Source organism: Medicago truncatula, chromosome 7 (genome assembly GCF_003473485.1).
Source record: "Medicago truncatula cultivar Jemalong A17 chromosome 7, MtrunA17r5.0-ANR, whole genome shotgun sequence".
Lineage (NCBI taxonomy): Eukaryota > Viridiplantae > Streptophyta > Magnoliopsida > Fabales > Fabaceae > Medicago > Medicago truncatula.
This window is the reverse complement of record NC_053048.1, coordinates 32,577,471-32,592,066: the sequence shown is the minus strand read 5'-3', so window position 1 is coordinate 32,592,066 and position 14,596 is coordinate 32,577,471. Positions and strand designations below refer to the sequence as shown.

Sequence of the window (14,596 nt, the reverse complement as noted above, 5' to 3'; positions counted from 1 at the left end):
AATTAATTGGGTCTAGTGGATTAATTTGCTTTTATGCAGCCTAAAAATATAACAAACACGCGATCTATGTATCATTGTAAAACCATGTTTCCACTACAACAACCGGAAATTAATACTAATGATATGCATAATATGATAAATATAGATATATTTGGGGTACATGGCTCCCATGGGTCTCAAGGGAGATCCGTCCCTGAACATGAACGCTTCCCTGCATCACACTTGAATAACTACCCTTTAGGACAATATGGGTCATCTTGTTCGAATTCAATTAAATTTTCTTATAGTTTGCTTACAACTGTTCCCCGATGATAGCTATCAAGGTAAAGGTTCAAGGATCAAAACCCTAAAACCACTATAAAATTACCAACTTTAAGGACATTGATCTAGATACACACATTTTGTACCTTAAATTACCTAATAAATATATGGTGCTTATTACTAACTTGAGCGTTGGAGTTTCATTGTATGTACCACCTCTTTTGTCCAAGAATAAGGTTGCTGACAAAGGTCCTACAATCAAAGGTCATCAACACACAATCATCAATAAATCTCTAGTCTGACAAGATCAATTTTTGCGCTTTTATTTAACTTTAAAATAGTATTTTTAAGAGGTACAAACTGCCCCGTTATATGTTGTGTGGCTATTAATAGCGTAATTCTAAGAACTATTATGCTATCACGTTCCATTTTTTGCGTTATATATGATTCATTTCATACAATTATTTAATAGAGCTTGTTATTCTTTTTAATTAAGGTAACAAAGTTAACTCATTTCATTAATCAAGTTAGAAATATTGTAAGAAGTAATATAATAAAAAATTTAATGATTAGCATAAGACAATGTCGTTCAAACTAATAAAGGAGTCATATTGTTGGTTTGTCTTTAAATAAAACTTATCATAAAATTTGAAAAAGAGAACATAAATTTTTTACAAGCATATAAAATAGCATATCAAACTCTGACTTATGAGTAGGTATACTCGTAATGTTATCTACCACTAACTTGCTATCTTGTTCAATAGACATTCGAGCAAAACTCAAATTCATAAGCCAAAGTAGAGCATGCTTTAGACCTCATTATTTCGCCTCTTGAGGGCATGGTTTTCAAAATTTCCAAATTGTTTGTGCACATATGTATGCCAAAATTATATTGGAGTTAAATATCCGATACCTTTTACTTGTTTAGGAAAACAAGTATTTTTTCGTTTTTTCTCTTTTTTTTTTTCTTTTTTTCTTTCTATTCTTGTTTGAAGAAACCATTGCTTTTGTGACTAATATATAGTTGTTTGTTTTTTCTTTTCGCTTGATAGCAGTTCTGAGCCCCTAAGTATTATAAAATTGTGATTTTGACCTTCTAATAAAATAAATTATAACTTAGTCTTCTAAGTATTGTCTTTTTTGCAGTTTTGACCCCATACCAGCTTTGACCATTTCAACACACACATGAACGTCACGTGTGTAATTTTTAATTTAAAAATAAATAAAATTGCCACGTATGTAATGTTTTAATTAAAAAAAAATAAAAAGAAAAAAGAAAACTCATTTCTCTTCTCTCTCGTCTATCTCTTCTTCAACAACACTGCTATGAGTTGTAATTTCTTTTATTATGGAATTAAAATCGCAACTTCGTGATATTTAAGGGTCAAAACTGCTATTAAACTTTTTTTTAAGAGACAAAATGTATGGCTCTTAAAAAAATTCATTTTGAAACCAAATTGTCTATTAAAAAAAGAAATGTATTTTAAGTAGGCATATATTTATATACACCCTCCGGTCTACTATTATAAACAAAACTCTACATTTTAGATTTATTCATTTAATAATGTACATAGTCTTTATTATAAACTACATACATCATTAAATGAATGAACCTTTTACTTATATTAACGAAAGGAAGGAAGGTGTATGTATTTTAAGAATAATCTCTCCATTCAAATAAAATAAAAAAAGAATAATTTCTATAATAGTCAACGAAATAAAGGGGTAGGGGTAGAAACTACACTGCACGAGGATCATTCATGAAGAGTATTTTTCTCTCTCTCTCTCGTTGTTTAAATATGTTTAACTTATCCCTCCCACTTGCTCATCAACTTGCATAATCTGACGACGACGTACCACTGATTTATTCAAAACTAACCCATGCTATGAACGACATTTCATTTCTTTTGATTTTGCTTCTTTTTTATTCGAATTAAATAAACCCTATGTGGCTGAGCAACAGCAAAATAGTACTATTATTATGCTGCAACTTGCATGTCTTTTTCTGTCTTTGCGTAAATGATAATTTATTGTGTCATGGATGGTTTGGAACTAAGGGAATATACATTCTTTGAAAAACCCAAACAAAGTCATGTTACAGCTGAATACAGCTAAGCTACATTATATTATACATTAATTCTATGTATTAATTTGTTTCTTTTCTGAATCTAGTTAATGTCAATTTAATTAGTAGCTAGTAGCCCAACTTGTTGTGAATGTGAACAATAATAATGTTGGGGGAGAGTGAAAGTAAAGAATTTCTTTTTGTGTGGGTTTCAATTGCTTGATTGATAAGTAAAATAAGATTTCAAAGAATGCATTACAATTTACATTTGCATTTAAGATGTGATGTTACATTTACATTTAATTGCTCATTATATATCCACGTTTATTCCATATTTATCACTTTTTTTAAACAAAACAAAAAAACACATACTCTTTTTTATTATGATAAATGTAATTTATTTTCTAACTCACCATGATTAAAATCTTTGACCTAATTTTAGCACCCAAATACAACATATGTCTTAAACCCTTTAGATTGATTGTCAGATTAATTCTCGATTCTAACAGCCAGTTTATCTGATCATTTTTATTAAGAGTTAGACTGTGACTCAGATCAACGACTCCAAAACTTAACTCTTTTTCTATGGAAGAGCTATGTCACCAACTTTCTCAATATCATGTTGGTGTATGGTGTAATAATATTAATCCCACTATATATTACTTACTCAATTCAATAAAAAGAACTCATTCAAATATATAAAGATGATTATTTAAAAGAAAATTTATACATAAAAAAATTAACTCATGCTTCAAAAATTTACCTAATAGCAAGCATATATATCTATTCATATATACTCCTATTAATTGCTACAGTTTGTAAGTTGAATTATGATGATGAGAACTATATGGTAAAAATAAAATGATCACATAGATTGATTTTAAGCAAAGTAGACAGAAAGTGAAGGCACAAACAGAACCACCCCACCCCCATACCTCAAGTTGCATCCAAAATCATAGCCATCGTCACATTCGCCTTAACTTATGGAAAGCTTAAAATTCAAAAGCTCTCACCATTTCATGTGATAGAAACTTATCATTCACATCAATCATCACCAATACCCAAAGTTACAAAACAACTACTTGTAGCTATAATAATCAACTCACACAAACTCGTGAATCCAATTAATTTATCAAGTACATATATTATAGTATTACTATTAGTCGGTGCATTTCTCCTTTTAAAATGAATCATTAATTAATTACCATAGAATATAAATTAACCCTAGTTTCATTTTCTAATGAAAATTAGTACAATGAGAACAAAGATTACACGAACATTACATAAATAAATTAACCCTAGTTTCATTTTCTCTCTGGCAACACAAACTTGCAAAACCTAGCAATAATAAAAATAAAAACAAAAATATATAGCAACTTAATCACTAATATTATTACAAGTAAAAAATTGTAGCAAAACGAGTAAAAATCATAAAGTTAAAAAAAAAATAAAGAGAAGAAAATTTACGATGAATTTATCGTTGATTTGATCTCGTTGAAGCCAAATTCTCAGCAAATTTCGCGAGAGATTGAAGGTTGCACCGAAGAATAGTATCAACAAAGACACATGTATCTTCAGTGGTGTTTCCCGGTGGAACATCAACAACGTAGGACTCAACAACCACCGTGCCGGAGCGGTGGTTGCCATCTTCATCGGAGATCGGAGAAGGGTGGAGAGTGGTGACAGAACGGTAGTTAGCAAGACGGTGATCGCCACCGATCATGCTGAAGCTGATGACATGACGTTCATCGTCTAGGACTTCGAGACGTTCGGTGCTGACGGCGGCGGGGAGGCCGGAGATGACACGGACTTCACGGAGAGTGCCGACGTTGCCGTCTCCGAGGATGACATGGCAGCTTTTGACGAAGTGTTTGTAGGCTTGTGGATTGTCGAAGCGACGGACGACGGACCAGACGGTGGAGACGGGTGCGGCGATATGTTGGATGACGGCGGAGCAACACTGGTTGGGGGAGACTGCGTGGGTGTGGTAGCGGGCGATGGCGTCGGGGACGGTGGTTGTTGGGTTTGGTAACATATTTTGTTATTCAAGAACAACTTGTGCTCAGATGGTGTACCTGCAAACACTGCGACCGACGATCAAGTGTTTTAGATGATGTGCCTGCAAACACTCTGACGATCAAGATTAGTCTGTGATCTCGAGTGCTTGATTTGATGATGTTGTTGATACTTGATATGATGTTTTTTTTTATTTTGAGGTTTGAGAATGTGAATGAATGAAAGGATGGTTTTGGTGTCTTTGGAAAAGAAAGGAGAGAAGTTAAATAAGTGGAGGTTTTTTGAAAGGACAAAGGAGGAAGGACAAGGTTCAGTATTTCAGTTAGTTTTGTAGTTATTGGATTTTATTTATTTGTTCATATATAGCAAAATTTTGTGATAGTGAAGAGATGTACGGTTGGATTGAATCTTCAAAAGTTGAAAAAGGCTAGCCAATTTCATGTGGGATGTGATATGTGTTAAACAACATGGGCCCAACTTTTAATCAAGTGTGCAAGTTGATAGTATGAAACACATGTTCATAAAAGATTAAAGGATATGCATGTAAAATTGGAGTAAAATGTTATTTTGGGACATCAATGAGGTTGGGTCTAGCGGAAGGAGATGACTACTAAAGTGGATGTGGATCAAGATTTCAATCTTAGTTGAGAGAAATACACATGTTCAGAGTTTGATACATCTTAAATATAATTACTTTCGATGATGAGAAGTTTTGAGAAACAAAAAGATAATATTGTTCGTGAATGTGTGAAACAATGTGATTATGGACGGGAACAAGTGAGGTCATGCTAGGTTTTAAAAAGTAAAAGTTTGACTTGTAAAAAATAAAATAAAAATATAAGCCTTGTTTCTAATCTTTCATAAACTAGTATCATAGGCATGAGTCTAGCTTTTTGAAAGTATGATATGATATGTTAGCCTATTTCATATGAACATATTTAAATAAGCAATTTGTTCCGTGTTTAAAAATAGACTAAGGGACAAATAAACTATTGCAACTTTTTACGAAAGCTGAAATTATTCGAGGTCGGTTGAGTTTCCTCAATTGTGATTCCCTTTGCTTCAAGTGGTTAACACTGAAGGAGGAACTATGTTTCTTACTTGTGAGTTCACTAAATAATCCAATAGAATGTGTTAGGAACAATTGTTTTTGGCTTTTGAGCAACACTAAGAAATTCATAAATAAAAGCATAAAGATAACATGATAAATTTATGTTTCCTCAGCCATTGACCTGTTGAGGCCATATCCATGCAATAATTGACTAGCTTTGTTGAATAACACATGCATGATATTGGCTATACCGCCTACCTTGTGGAATGTTGGTAACCGAATGTCATCAGAATTGGCTTGCACATCCTCCAAATCTTTGGCTTCTTGAAACTCATTTTGAATCATGGGTTTCACAATGTCAGCAAGTTGTTTGGAGACATGATACACGGTGTCATGTATCCATATGTCAATTTATTGTCTAGTGAAAGATGTTGTCAGTTATGCATCATTGTCCACTTCCACTCTGATGGTCACTAAATTTTGAGCATTTGACAAACCATGTTCTAATTTAGTGACCTTGATAAAGAAACAGTTTCCTCGTTTGGCTGCTCTAGCATCGCCTATCCTTCATTCAGTCGAAGGGACTCTTCACCTGATTGCTCAATCGTCCAATTGTAAAGTTTGGCTGGCATGATAATTATGTCTAGTTGTTGACAGAAATTAAACTATCTTTTGTAATTTAACATTATATTTTAGGGAGTTTGATTATACTACATGATATCATATTTCAATTCAAATTTCTAATCACACGTTTCCTTGACCTATTGTGAACATTTTTTAACCTAATAATTATTGGCCCATTTGTCATCTCTACATCTTTGCATGGGTGAATACAATCCTTCAAACTTCTTTTTTATTTATTTCGGGTTTTTATATGTTCCTCTACTTGAGCTAATTATACTAAATGTGTCATTTCATTTGTTTCAAATGCGATTTAAATTTTGATTGTCGTGGTGTGATAGTCAAATTATTGATTTCACTAGACCAAACTTGTATTTTTGTTGGTTGCTCTTTTTTATATAAACCTCCTTGGTTCCATATTATTATTTTTACTAAATTATAATTTATTGCAACTATTTTTTTTAAGGCATACTTTATTGCAAATTATAGGGTGAGAAAGTATTTATTGATCAGAAATTTCGTGGATCCATGAAGGGTCGAATATAATGAATGATACGTTCTCTAAAGAAAGTACATATAGAAGAAATAAATGATCAACTTGCATGATAAATCGTAAGCTATGATATCACAGTTTTTTTCATGCCATGTGACATATATGCATGCCCTACCCACCACACAACCCCATATGCAATAGTCGCATACCCTTTTTTCCACAAGCAAAAGCAGCCTCATAATCTATATGTTTATGTCTCAATTTGCAAGAGACCTTTTTATCACTTTAATGTGAAGAGCCAAAATCTTTTATCTTGATTTCGTTTTTCACTTTGTTCATAACTTCAAAGTCTCAAACTATTCGTGATCACCATGCCACAATTGGCAATGGTCAAAATTAACACTTTGACCCATATTTTGGTGCACGTGAGGGGGGAAATTTTTATCAACATGTGTGTGTTCCCACTTGTCCATGCCATTTCTAGTTGCTACAACTACTATGCAATTTTAGACAGCTAAATGGTGTGGTGGCCATGAACGTGAACAAATTTACTTTCTTACTCTTACTCCTAAGGGCACTTGATATGGGATTTAAAAAAGAAGTTTTATGTTAAAAATGATGCATTCAACATCTTAAAACTTTTAAATCTTAAAACTTTAAAAATTAATTTTTTATACCTAGAATTTATCACTTGTTTCCATTTTCAGTTTCTGAACAAATGTCATAAGGACATTTGTTAGCATGACTCATTAACTTATTGATTAAAAAAAACCAGTTATCTTATTTCAATTATATCTAAGTCGTTCGTCTTTCTTCCCCAATAATTTGTTTTTGAATATAATCTTCCCCAATATCAGTAGCTCTATGGTTAGTGGTAATTGAAATCATACATGTGAATTTGTGCAGAGCAATGCTCTAGCTTTAAAGAGTGCCTCTGCAAGGTCGGTTTGTTTCCTCTTAATACCAATTGGATAGACCTGAAAGTGTTGGCTTGGTATATTGGAGAATGTTTATCTCAAAGTTTCAAGTTCGATTTCTCCGATGTCAATTTTGACGGGTTAGTCATACAAAGCAAAATTCTGACTTCAAATGAACTATGCAGATGAACGGTGAGAATGGATCTTTCATATTAATCATCTCTTGAATCGGATATCTAGTTTAAAAAAATGTGTGTGAATCTATAGTAGTTGTGACAAAAAAAACTCAAATGTTATTAATGACTAAGGGTTATGATTGATTAGCATAGTAACAAATGTTCCTGTGACAAAAAAAAAATGTAAGAAATGTTTACATTGACAATATATATAAACTTTATCAAAAAGAGTATAAAGATGGTGGAGTGTTCCTTCAAACTAAGTTTACACACACAATTAATGAAAACACTCAAAATTGTTATATTAGGTTAAAAAAAAATAAAAAAGAATTATGATGTTAACTTCCAAGTGTTTTCATTGGTTGTATATCCAAAATTGATTTGAATTAGTCCACGACTTTTAAACTCTTATAAAAATCAAATTAAGAATATAAATGTCATTCAGAAAAGAAAAAAAATCGTTTTCTCTCTTTCTAATAATATTGAGATAAAAAATACTCCAAAAATTTTCTTATTTAATTAGGAGTAATTAATTGGTGGCTATTTCGTCGAAAGTTGTATGAATCCTAGTCGCATGCTCTCTTTAAATAAATAAATAAAATCACTTTCTTACTTTGTTTTTTATTTTTATAAATCGATTGAACCCCTTTAAAAATATATAATTCTCATTTTCTAAGAAAAAGAAAGTTCTTAGTTATTCTTCTTGATGATTAAATTCATCTAGTTGATCAAAATATAGTAAAGGTGATAGCCAATTGACTCATCTGTAGATTGATTCTAACACCAATTGACATAAATGAGAAAAACCTTAGATACACGTTTAGTTTTTTTTTTTTCTTTTTCGCACACATACATCCAAATATATAATAACTTATTTTTGTGTTTGTGAGCTTAGCTCAGTTAGTTGGTATGGATAATGCATAATAATATACAAGGTCCGGGTTCGAACCCCGACCACCACAAAAATAAAATAACAAAAAAAATAAAATTGAAGAAGCATTATTACCGAAAATTTATTTTTCATAGGTATAATTTCTACTCTTTTTCTCTTTTGTCGCACACATACACCTAGATATATACTAACTTATCTTTACAAAATTTCTATTTTTTTCATAGGTATGTATAATTTCGAATTTTTGGATAAAAAAATGATTTCTAATTAAATCATTCTATTTGAGACATAAATTTAATGATAACATAGAATCATCCAAGAAGCTCAAATAAGGAAATCGGAAGAACTTGAATTGAAATTAAAGCAACAACATGAAGAATATTTGGCCAAGCAAAGTGAAATGACAAAGAAGCAAGATGAAACCAATGCTGAGATTGCTGCTATTATGAAGAATAATTGAGAGCAAAAGAAACTTTGTTGCAAGTCTCGGTATGAAGACTATCAGAAGCTGTCTATCAGAATCTGAAGTCACTCAGAGTCTAAAGTGAAGAATTTGAAATCAGTTAATTGATTATTTGAAGACACAATTGTGTAGAAGGAATAGAAAACTGGGGCAACGACTATTTCAAAGGAGGCATTGGATATTTATCCACTGAAGAAGGACAGAGCAAGGATAATAGTACAATTGTACAACCACTACTCCACTACTCCAACATTTCCTGAGCATAGTATTGTTACAACTGTGTGTCAACTGGTTAATTCTCGACACAACGAATGAATTTCAAATTATTCCTTCCTAGGACATTAACCAAATCAAGTAAAAGATCATTGGTGATTGAACAAGCTTCAATAACGACTCTTTGATGTGTTGACACCTCTACAACGTCTCTTTAATACATCTATATAAATGAATGAAGACTTGAAGATTAGTAGAGACTATAGAACATTTAAACTGTGTCAAAACTCTGCTGAAATTTTTGTGCATCAAACACTTAAAATTTCTTAACAACTTTCATATCTTGTAAATTCTAGAGTCTTAAGAGTCTGATTTGTTTTGTATTATGAACATCACTGATTGTATATCAAGTGTTCAAACCAAACTTATTTCTTTATAATTTGTTTGTTTAGAAGTCTCTTGTTTTTGTGCTTGAGCATAGGAAATCTCTTGCTTGTGTGCTTGAGAGTATTTGAAGTCTCTTGCTTGTGTGCTTGAGCATTTGTAATCAGATTGGATTATAGTGAAATCTCGTTGGAAGTGCAAGAGGGACTAAACTACTTCCGGATTGTGGAAGGAACCAAGATAATTGATATGTGTCTTTATCTTCTCTCTCTATCTTTACTTTATCTGATGCATTAGACTCTGAACATTGTTCCAGACTCTGAATTCTATCAGACTCTGGATTTAGTTTAAAAAGAAGAAAAAGCTAACACAGGTATAAAACGGCGGCTACCATGGCGGCTACCTAAAAACTACCGCTGCAAACGTTGTGGCAGACAAAATTTCCACAGTTATAAAAACACCAGAATTGTGCATAGCGGCGGCTAAAACCGCCGGAACATACATTTTTTAGCCGTCAGAAAAAACGCATTTTTTTTGTAGTGATTCAACTCCTTTCTTGTGTTTTTCTCACCTTCAAGTTCATTTAATTAGAAGTTTTTGCACACTTAAATACACATTAATGATCCTAAGTGTTCTCATATATTTGTTATCATCAAAACTTAAGGGTTGTTGTTCTTTAACTAATTCTAATCTAATAGTCGTTGTTGTTGCTGCTGTTGGGGTGGGTAGATAAATTTCCAATAAAATTATCATTTTGAGAGATAACAAAGGTTTTGTTACATGGGTGGAACACTGCTCTCTTTGCCCATGTTGTTTCCTTAAAAATGAGCATAAAGCGAGCCTTGTAAAGAGGAGGAAGAATGTCGCCATGATGAATTTGGGAACCGACAATGGCATAATCATATGTTAAACGAGAAACAAGTTGGCAAACCAATTGTTGATTGGAATCAAGAGCACCAACATTAGATAATTGGTGCGAAAGGGACTTTAGATGTTGACCGTAAGATGAGGCAACCTGAAACTGCTCCATTCCTCCTTTCAAAAACCCTTGTTCTAGGTATAAAACCCTAGAGTTTTTGTTGTCCAAGAAAATGTCAAACGACGTGTCCAAGCAGGTTCAACCGTGGAATCATGTTTAATGGTCGTATTGACAAGATCATTGAAGATGGTGCCATAATGACTTTTTCATGCTAAAATTTTATTAGAAAATCCCACAAAATCCATCATAATTCAATTTATTAAACAATCCTACGAAATTTGAATGATTTTGAATACCACAAATTTTTTTTTAAGTGATGAAAAATTTTGATTGAATACCACTAGATTTTTTTTAAATTACAAAGAATCTTGATTGAATGCCACAAGATTTTTTTTAATATCACAAAAAAATTTTAATCCAATACACCCGTTAAATCTTACAAAATATAATTTTTTTTTTTGAACAAATTAACTAAAATGGGATATCTTATAAACAAAGTTGATTTACCCGGCAGAAAACATGTAAAGGAAAAACAACCAGCCACTACAAGAAAAGTGACCTATGGCTACGGCCAGTTTTCAGAGTACGACCATTTTTACCTACGGACAAGTCATAACCGTCACGAAAACTATTATTATTATTATTTACAAACAAAACAATTCGTACAAATTCACTTTCTCTGGATCGAACACAAACTTCACTCCAATCGCAAATCGCCGCGAACCTCACCTCGCCACCGTATATCTCAACTTCACCGCCGTATTTCTCACTTCGCCACCGTATCACAACCTCGCACGTCTCACATTGCCACCGTATCTCTCAATCGCAGATTCTCACCTTCGTCAAGCCTTTAAATTGGGTTACGTCGCAGCAGCAGAAGCGATGATGGCGATTCTTAGCATTTCTTCTCATCGATAGGGTTAGTGTTCTCATTCTCTGAGATTTGTGCTATTTATTTTGAAATTGTTGTTGTTGCTGATGTTGAAATTGATTCGTTGTTGTTAGATTTTAAATTAATTTTGAAATTGATGTGTTTCTATTGTTGAAATTGAACTTGAGTTTCAAATTGATGTTGAAATTGATGTGTTTCATCTATAACTCGGATAATTCTTCCCTGCAACATGTGATTATCTCGAGTTCGTAGCCGCAAAATGAAATTCCTCCAATTTTTGGATACGGTGTGCTGATGCCAAATCTCAGGTTCAATTTGCTCCTAAATAATCCACTAGTTTATTCAAGTATGCATGCCAAGTGTTTGTGAAAATGTGTTTGTTCTGTTGTAGGTTGAAATCAGTGTTATATGGGATGAAATTGAATCTTTTATGGAATTGTATTGTGATAAATATTGTTGTTCTGCAATAGGAATTAAATGAAGTAATCTCGATGGTCTCCGGTGGCGGGTTTTCGATGCCAAGGGCCAGGTGAGTATGACAATAAAATGATATTTTGATGTAATATTTTATCAGTTTCTTCTTCTTTGAAGTATGTGGTTGTAGAATAAGCTTTTGTTGGACTTGAAGAATATTTTATGGTTTTACTTATTTTATTGGATGCATTTATTTTGCATCTAGAGAAAAGAATAAAATGCGAGATAATAGGTTGATGAAATGGTGGCCAAATTTGGCTGATTGGCTTGCATATCATGTAGTGTGTAGTAGGATTGAAAGATATAACATTGCAATATTTGTTTGAATTTTTGGTGTTTGATTTTGGCCAATTGAGTCAGATGCATTTACCTTCTTTACCTTCCTAGTTTGTGATTTTAATATAGTGAAGAATTTTTTAGGGGGGTCCTCGTAACCACAACAATAACACTCCCAAACCTATCATTGTGCAGGTGGTCGCTAACTGCAGAGCTCTTGCTAACTGCTTAGTTGAGCATGATATAAACTGATTTTTGGTGGTAGTGATAATCACCTGGTTCTTGTTGATCTGAGGCCATCAGTAAGCTTGTTGCTCTTTTCTTTGTCAATATAATGATAGTTCTGTTTTGGCTTCCCTTCCCCAATCTTTTATAGAAATAAGGAAGGAGTGTGAAATTTTTAGAAAATTTTGTAGTGCTATGTAAATTGCTGCCGTATTTTTTAGTTTGAAAATAGGTTTGATTTTTCTTATTGATGTATATCCTTTTAGTACCTGACTGTATTTCGTATAACATCACGTCCTTTAGGGTATTGATGGTGCTCGAGTGGAGAAAATTCTTGACATGGCTTTGATAACCCTCAACAAGAATTCAGTGCCTGGTGAGTGACTTGATGTCTGTTGCATATAATTTAGGGAGTGTTTGGTATGTGAAGTCATTTTTCATTCATAGGAATCATGTTTCCTAGAAATGCAAGGGGGTTTATGGGATGCTTCAAGTTTTTCACCTCCATGTGAATTTTTGATTCCCATTCCATCTCGTGAATGTTTAGGAATGGTAATTTCTTGTTTTTTGGTACGAATCATGACAGTTCAAGACTCCCAATTTAAGAGAGTTAAAAAAATTCCACTACCAAACACCCTCTTGGCATTTTTGCTTATTTGTTGTGATTATTATTGACATTTGCTAATTATTACAAAAGGTGACAAGAGTGCCCTGGTTCCTGGAGGCATCCACATCGGTTCACCAGCAATGACAACAAGAGGACTTGGTGTGCTCATTTTCTTTTAGAGGTGTGCTCTCACTACTACATTGTTTTTCTTCTTACTATACCTTACATGTCTCTCTTATAAATTTTAATAGACTGTGGACTGCTTGAACTTCTAATGGATAATATGAGTCTTCCTCCATCACATTATATTTTTTGCCTTCTTAGTAACAGTAAGAACAATTACAAAAGGCTATTCCACATCATGTGTTCCTCTTGCTGTATCTTTGTTTGGTGTTCTCTGTTTTGGCCTTTGGAGCCTCTGTGGTTTTGTTTTTTGTTCATTGTGTGGTGGTTTGTTAATCTGGATTGGTTTTGTACTATAGGGCCTTTTGAGTTTAGTTAACATATCAGCAAGTTCACTCGTTGTATGGATATATTTGTTATTGAACACTCCAATTCCCATTGTTCCATTTCATTAGACACTCCATCACCATTACCTACTTCTAGATGTTATATTCAAAATCACACTGAACTCTCTCACCAATTTCCCAACAAATCTCAACAAAATAACATCCCAAGAAACTTAATATAAGCCTATTAACAATAAAGAAAATAGGAAAGTACTTTCCAACCATCCCTATTCTGCAAATGGAGGTGAATAACTTTAGATTACTAGACCGACATTTCATAATGGTTGGTTCAATACTCATTTCTCAGGCTTTACAAAAATCAGTGAACAAAACATGAGGTAGGAATTCATTTTCTCATGTTACCATTATTGCTAAGGTATTGAATTCATTTTCTCATGTTACCATTATTTGTAGGAATTCTGTCAAGATAGAATTTTGGCGTCTGCGTGATGCTCAAGGGAAGCCACCTGGTGTGATTGGATGGTGGCCTTCAAGATCAGTCACATTGGAATTTTGAAGAATTGATTGGTTTTGTTTAGAGAAGAATAAATTAATTTCTTAACTTAGTTACAATGTAGAGTTCTCAGCTTCTTATCAATGTAGAGAGACAAATAATTCTTTTATGCTATTCATAATTCTTCATTATTGAATTAACTTAACATGATTTTATCGACTCCAGTTTTATATTCTACAATTTATGAAGTATTTTTTTTTTTATGAAGTATTTATTTTTTAGAATTTATGGTGGAATGAATTTATGGTGTAAACTAATTTTATAGGTAATTTTATGAATTATTTAATTTTTAGAATTTATGGTAGAATGAAAATTAATTTTTTTTAAAAAAATAATACTTTTAGTGACAGTTAAACCGTAGGTAAAGGTCTTTTATATTTTCATTGGATTTCATAGAAATACCTACGGTTTATCCGTATGTAAAGGTCTAAAACATACAGTGACGGTCACCTTGCAATGACCGACGGACAAAATTCCATTGCCATTCGTTGAGCAAACTACACGGCCAATGTAGCCGTGGATAAATGTTTTTGCGACCTTTAACTACGGAACAATAGTCTATAGTGAC

General features: G+C 32.8%; 1 protein-coding gene and 1 long non-coding RNA gene across 2 annotated transcripts; one reads left to right on the top strand and one right to left on the bottom strand.

Moving 5' to 3' along the window:
* Positions 1 to 3,540: 3,540 nt before the first annotated feature.
* LOC11413625 (abscisic acid receptor PYL4) lies at positions 3,541 to 4,889 on the bottom strand. The gene has a single exon (XM_003623318.4). The coding sequence runs from the start codon at positions 4,359 to 4,361 to the stop codon at positions 3,801 to 3,803; it is 561 nt and encodes a 186-aa protein (XP_003623366.1). The 5' UTR covers positions 4,362 to 4,889; the 3' UTR covers positions 3,541 to 3,800.
* A 6,304-nt stretch (positions 4,890 to 11,193) lies between these two features.
* Positions 11,194 to 14,185, top strand: LOC11405966 (uncharacterized). Its single transcript, XR_003007047.2, has 6 exons — positions 11,194 to 11,731; positions 11,894 to 11,952; positions 12,369 to 12,475; positions 12,702 to 12,774; positions 13,096 to 13,186; positions 13,929 to 14,185. It is a non-coding gene; the product is annotated as an uncharacterized lncRNA (long non-coding RNA).
* The last annotated feature ends 411 nt before the right edge of the window (positions 14,186 to 14,596 follow it).

Excerpts from the sequence above, each read along its gene's own strand:
- LOC11413625 (XM_003623318.4), bottom strand. The coding sequence starts at position 4,361 with ATGTTACCAAACCCAACAACCACCGTCCCCGACGCCATCGCCCGCTAC.